A 7,229-nucleotide genomic window follows, 5' to 3' on the forward strand; every position below is an offset into this window, starting at 1 on the left:
CGAATGCAAACTTCAATATATTATTAAGATCATTAATCAATTACAACATAATATTTCGAATTTGCTGTTTAATAAAATAAAAAAGAAAATTATATAATTAAACATGCTATTGTCAAAAATGATTTTTTTTTTTTTTTTTGTAGTCTAAATGAAACGTTGATTTTTATTGTTTAGAAAATATTCGATTACATTGATTGATAATTGAACTTCATTGATTTGTTAATTAATTTGTCATTTATTTTTCTATATGCAGTCAGTTGGTATTACGCGGCAGTGCGTGTTAAAATTATTTAATAAAGAAATTTAATTTTTATGATAAACATAATTTTAAAAATATGTCACAAAAATCAAAAATACTTTAATGTGCAAAAATATACAACATAAAATAAATTATAGATTTGGTTTTGTCGTAACATGAAACAAATTGTTATCTAGTTAGTCTATTTTTACGACTGCTTAAAACGAATAATATGCAAATGTTAAAAATTCCGCGTCTTAGTAATAAGTAATACCTAACGAGTATTATGTTTATTACTTCATAAAATTATATATGTATTTTTGCATTGTATCTTGTGATCATATTATCATAATTATATAGATATACTTAAAATTATGTTAAATTTATATTAAAAAATCATTTGCAAATAAAATATAATATTTAACACAGATGATTTAAATTTGTCATCTTAATTCCAGACCCTTGTTTCACAAATATTTAAAATCTTTGAAACTGCCATGATACGTCTTATGCAAATTTTATCTATATTTTATACTTTTCGACTTATAAAAATATTCTGCAACAGAGATTTAATGAATATCTGACAATTTAATTAATATTCAAACCATTTACACTATGAATGGTATTAATAAATTCAGTGCCATTGTGTCCATAAAAGTTTATATTAACAATGTCTGATGTAATTAAATCATTATGATTTCATTAAGTACTCACTGAAATGTTTTATTACGCACTACGTTTATTTAAAGAGATTTATATTTTTATTAAAATTCATGCCAAAGTAAGAATAGTTCTTTTTTCACGTCTAAAAGTAACTTAATATAACTATTACTGAATTACTCTCTTATGATTATAATGCTACACATTAAGAAATTGTATAATTATCTAAAAGAAAATAAATATTTTTATTCATAGCAATTTATTTACCGATAAGAGCAATATATACTAAAGTCAAAAATTTTAGATTGCATAAAATTATGAACGAGTCGAGATTGTGTTGCCTGTACCTAATCTACCTATAATCTATATAATCTAAAAGTTAAGACTAAACATGTTAAAAGTTTATATTGCTATATTAGGTACATTATAACCATGGAAGTTCATTAAAAGTTAAGATTAATTTATAAATTACAAGAAATGTATATTTAAATAAAATATAGGTATCTATACCTATTTGTAATATCTATATAAACTACTTAATATATTACATGTAGATGTAGAAGTGGAAAAACATAGTGAAACAAATTTATTAAAACATGTTGTATAAATGGTGGTTTCAAAACTAAGACACCTAAATACTAGATTTTCTAAAAAATAATTATAATAGTATTTTGGAGGGTGCATTTGTTTTTATAGGTTTAATAAAATCAACATTTTTAGAAAAATTATACAAGATATATACTATATAGTAGTAATATTTCATTAAATTTGAATTTTTAGGAGTTTAGTTGCTTAATATGTATAAATAAATTTGACAAGTAGAGACAAAATGTTATACATTTTAATTAAATTTTAAAAAATTACACTTAATTTAATAAAGATACATTGAAATAATAATATAAACTATTTACAATATCTGTCTGCTTTTGTTTTAGCTCTTCTGTCTAATAATGATTCGTGTAATTTTCCTTCTTGTTGAGCTTTCTTTAATTCACTTCTTTTTCCTTCAATCACACGCATCTTCTTATCTTGAAATTTTTGAAACATTTTTCTAATAAAATAATAAATATAATTATAAAACAATAAATTTTAGAATGTTATGATGGATAAGTAATGCATAAGCAGTTAGTCCCAGAGTTCAATTATATCAGAAAAAAATTATGAATTGATTGATAAAAATTGAATATTAAAATTATAATGTATTTAAAAATATAAATTTAATTGCTTATATGATATTATTGTTTAAAATATATAATAAATGTTAATGAACTATGGGAATGTAGAAATAATGAGAATGCTTACACATAATTTTTTTCTATGTCTTTAATATTTCCTTTTTTTTCGTCCAATTTATCAATCTCTTCTTCTGTATTTTCAATAGCATGAAGTCTAATTTTAACTAATTCATTTGGACCAACAGTTCGATTTTTTGCAACCAAAGAATCATCTTCATCTCGTATACTAATAAAACATCCAGTAGAAGCTAGGATTGCTAATTTGTTATCCTTTAATTTACCAATAAAATAAAATTTACATCAATACTTATTTCTATTTTAATTTTCAAAATTAAGATGTTTATCAATGAAATTATTTAAATTCTACTTCTACATTATTTTCAGTATTAGTACCAAACTAAACTATTCAAAATAAAATAAATTAGTTTGATATTTTTAAAACTTGACATTATTTATGGTCAATGTTAATTAAATAAATGATAAAGACTTAAAAAAAGATTGATGGTTTAATTTACATATAATTTTTTTAAATTAATGAAGTTTAAGCTTTATTTAAGATTTTTTTGTTGTAAAAAGTAGGTTTTTGGAACATATGTTCTCATATGTGAGATATGGCTTCATTGCTAAGAAACCAAGTAGTCGCCAGCCTGAGAGCTAGCAATGCTGGGTTATACTTGACTACAGTATCATTCAGTGACTGCAGCCAAAGACGACACCAGTGTTTCTCAACCAGTGTTCCGCGGCACACTAGTGTGCCTGGGCCATGGTACATGTGTATAGTAATATAAGGTATTAATGTTTTAATTAAATAATATATTAATAATAAAAAATAATAGTTAAAATAAAAATGCCCTTTTTTGTTTGCTTCCTATTATTTTATTACTATAGTGTTTTGTCAAACTGTATAGTTAAAATAAATGTACCATGAGCATAAAAAGGTTAAGAACCACTGCACTACATCATACAATGCTCTCATAAACATAAAATAAAATATAATAGATGTATCATATTATTATTTGTTAGTACCATTCACAGACATATAAACAAGTTTACACAACTTTACTATGGTATCATTATAATATACAGTAACACTTTTAAATAACTATTTATATTTTATTACTTGAAAAATTGGTTCAAATTGTTCCAATGGTCCAATGGCATCTGATCTTCCAACTATAGTTCCATCTTTATCAACACCTAAATATTTACCATATCCAGATTTTAAAGCAATTCTTGTTTCATTGACAATAATAGCAGTTAAAATTTCTTCTGGTAAAGGACCTTCTCCTATAAAATAAAAACAAAAATATACACTTTAACATGAAAAAAAAATTTTAATTAACAAGAAAAATAAAAAAATCTTTTTTGATTTAAATGTACACAATTAGTACATTTTATAGTTAACCTGTAGTAAATAAGTAAAAACTATAATTTTTATAAACTTAAATAAAACTATTATCCCATTTAAATTTGGTATCAAGGAAAATAAAAGTAAAAAAAAATCCATAGAGCCATCTCACAAATGAAACCATTATTTAGAATACTAACCTTCATTATGAGGAGGGCCTAGTGTAAACAGTCCATTGTCCATTGCAGTAACATAAGTTTGAGAACCAAATTCAAGAGCTACTGGTCCTGAAATTTCGCTTACCAATTTTGCCTCTGCCCAGTTACCTGTAAATAATAAAAAATAAATTTTATACAATATAATATGTACTTAGAACAAATTGATTAATTGTAAATGTACCATGGTTAATTTTTTCTTGATTTTCTTCAACATTAATTTTTTCATCTTTATTTTTAGACTTGTTCTTTTTCTTTTTCTTTCTAAACATTATTAAATGGTATATTATTATTTATATACTTAATCCCTGTATAGTTATATTATTTTTTGTGGCATAACAGTACTTCACAGTTTATAATTACATGTTATACAAAGATTTAGCAGCTCAAGTAAATAAATAAAAAGAAATATTCTCTCACAAAAAAAAATTCCAGTTTAATAATTGGATCATGGTGTATTCAACTTACTTGACTTTTTCGTTTTTCAATACCAACTTCGATACCCGGACTTTGTTGTACTCCGACATTATTACTTGATTATGAGATAACGTTAAATGTAAAGTGAGATTATAATTAAAATGAAATCACTATAATATTACGTTGAGCAATATTTAATTTCACATTAATTGTTCGTATATTGTCCTATTCGAAAAGTACTGGAGTCTGAAAGATCAAAGAAATAAAGTTACTTATCAGCTTTCAGTTTTTACTTTTAAAGTGATGATAGTGGAATTTAAACGCGTTTTTAAATTAAATAAACATTGATAAGTGAACTGATAGTGAATTGATAACAAGAAAATGATTCGAGATCATATAAATATTTACGACAAAATAATAGTTCAAGTTCAATACAATTAAACATAGCCGATAGCCACATAGGTAGCTATAGACTAGCTAATAAAGTATATTACATTTTTATGTTAGGACATTACGTTAATGACAAAAACAATATATTTCCTGCGATCTGCGACTAACACGTTTATGTTTATCGTTTTTGATAATGTATTTATAAATTTTTGAAGAATCAACCCTAAGACATTAAATATTTTATTTTTGGCGATACAGACAGTACAGTATCGATTTTCATTATAGATTATTTTAATTATGTTCATATTAGATATTATGCTTCCGATATTGTTATCATATCGGGGCTGTACAATATATTGACTTTAACATAATATTCTTCTAATAAATAAGTAAACTCATGAAATAATAATCTTGGAAAATAACCCTGTAATAAAAATGATGTGTATCTACTTAACACACATATTATTTGATATTCACGAGACTTCAATGTTAGTGTATACATATACCTACTTTGTACCTATGATTTAAAAATAGTCAATTTTTTTTTAATCGTGATAAAGTTGTATCACAATATTATGTACAAAAAAAATGATATATAGTATTAATAACTCATAATCGTTTTCTTAAATTAAAGCATATATTTTTTTTTAAATGTGTCCACTTCAATTGTATTAGTTATTAACCGTTCACATAAAGTTTTTAGTTTTTTTTTTTGAACGGTTTTCAATTTCAAACATATGTTTTGGACTTATAGATTTTGCAGAACAAGTTTTGCACGGTCTACTGACATTTTATTTTGGTAGGCAATTGATATCCAAATCAATGGGTATTTTCTTCCAATTTAACGATAAAATCGATTGTTTCATGATACAATTTCACGATTATAAACGAATTAATAAACGAATTATAAACCATCAGTTTGAAAATTATCACATTCATTATTTTTTAACAATAGCAAGTGGAGCCCTCCCCACTTTCCCCACTTTTCCCTGTGGCGCTGCTTAAGATGCTTAAGAGGACGCTACAAAGACATTTATTGTCTTTGTCTTACAATACAAGTGTGTAACATGGACAATTTACGTTCAGCAGATCAAGTTCAGCTCCATTAGTTTAAAAATTAGAATAAATCGACCTGTAATGAAACTTGATGGTAAAAATATTTTCTACGTATATATATGGGTTTTTACAATAATTTTATTTTTTTAAATGAGTTATGAGCATTTTTAATTTAGTAGGTATATTTTACACACTCAAAACTCGCTAAAAAATTAAACTATCGTAAAACACCTACATACAAACACAGATAATCTTCTTATCATCAAGTTTCATAACAGGTAAATTCACTCTAATTTTTAAACTAACGAAGCTAAACCTAATCTACTGAATGTAAATTTATTATGTTACACACTTGTGAGACAGAGACAACAAATGTCTGTGTAACATCCTCTTAATCTATTCCACGCAATTTTGCTATTCACCTGTACTCGTTATAGAAACGATTATAATGAACCTGTGGTACTAGATATATTTTTAAAAAAGTGCAATTTCATTCAAGTATAATGTTTAATTTCATGGGTTCATGGGGATAATGTTAAAATAGATTAATTATAGATCAATGGAATATAGATATTTCTTATAGCCTATAGGTAAATAATTACTGACTTCAAAGTCATGAAGTAGGTACAATGACCGGCGTACGGTTAACTTGGTGGTTGGTAGGTACCCTCTCATATCCACGGACCAAAGTGTATTATATTGATATTTTATAGTTTGATACACCTTGCAGTTGCCATATCTAAAATAAAAAATAATCTATTTTAATCCATTCTCCGTATTCGTATATTATGATATAGAATTCAATGTGCTCGTTTATATGTTTTTAATATACTCTTATGTGATTAACTGTTATATTTATGTCTTGTCCCCGCTAAAAATATCCACACCCTCTTCTCTAAACTTCAATATTTTTGGATGTAAAATATCTTTGTTGCATATTTGACAAAATATTCGGGATCCTCACATAAAATCTAAAAAGAATATCCTCGATTATAGATTTCATCTGTCTGATTCTCAAATCGAAATTAGCCTCTCATACGTCATATAGGTACTAACTACTAAAATTATAATTTACGAACCCCTACTAAGACATATTTGTTTTTTGCAAATCACATTTGGGAATGTGCCAAGATATTCCAAATTCGTACTCTATACAAGTTTCCAATCTATCACTCTCCGTATTATCTCTTTTGCGTTATCGCATGTGTCAAACAAGACACTTAAAAATTAAAACGACTTTAAAATAATGTCAGTTAACCAGCATAACACTAATAAATTTCAATCTAAATTAAAGACTCATTTAAATTCTTTAATCGTTGAACTTGTTTCAAATTCATTTGCCGGACTCTCCCCCCTTCCTCGTCGACTCGACCGAAAATAATGTCGACTATCGAAACTTAATAAATACTTAATTAACCGTCAACTAATCATTAATAATTAATAAACAAAAAAAAAAAAATCATGAAAAAAATAAATTAAAATTGGGTTCTATCACTGAATGACCTCTTTCCTCACATATCTACAACATTGTTATATTCTTTCTTGTTATGTGTGTGTATCTAATTTGTTTATTATCATTTGAACTTTGAAGCAAAGATTGTAAATATTCTTTTAATATAAAAAAAATATATTTATAGTAATTACATGTATTATAATTTCTATCTTTGTTG

General features: G+C 25.1%; 1 protein-coding gene across 1 annotated transcript; it reads right to left on the reverse strand.

The window, feature by feature from the left end:
- Positions 1 to 1,738: 1,738 nt before the first annotated feature.
- On the reverse strand, positions 1,739 to 4,405 carry LOC112602633 (protein FRG1 homolog). Its single transcript, XM_025350812.1, has 6 exons — positions 4,165 to 4,405; positions 3,881 to 3,960; positions 3,682 to 3,807; positions 3,254 to 3,420; positions 2,201 to 2,403; positions 1,739 to 1,949 (listed from the first exon to the last, which is right to left on the reverse strand). Exons 1-6 carry the CDS (start codon positions 4,221 to 4,223, stop codon positions 1,802 to 1,804), a joined length of 783 nt encoding a protein of 260 aa, XP_025206597.1. The 5' UTR covers positions 4,224 to 4,405; the 3' UTR covers positions 1,739 to 1,801.
- Between the last annotated feature and the right edge of the window lie 2,824 nt (positions 4,406 to 7,229).

Source organism: Melanaphis sacchari, unplaced genomic scaffold, assembly GCF_002803265.2.
Source record: "Melanaphis sacchari strain LSU unplaced genomic scaffold, SCAv2.0 Contig8_pilon_pilon, whole genome shotgun sequence".
NCBI classification, from domain to species: Eukaryota; Metazoa; Arthropoda; class Insecta; order Hemiptera; family Aphididae; genus Melanaphis; species Melanaphis sacchari.

Coding starts and splice junctions, on each gene's coding strand:
- LOC112602633 (XM_025350812.1), bottom strand. CDS start 4,223: ATGTCGGAGTACAACAAAGTCCGGGTATCGAAGTTGGTATTGAAAAAC. Junction 3,808..3,880: donor TCAAGAAAAAATTAACCATG/GTACATTTACAA, acceptor TATTATTTACAG/GTAACTGGGCAGAGGCAAAA. Junction 1,950..2,200: donor GACATAGAAAAAAATTATGT/GTAAGCATTCTC, acceptor TTATTTTATTAG/AAAAATGTTTCAAAAATTTC.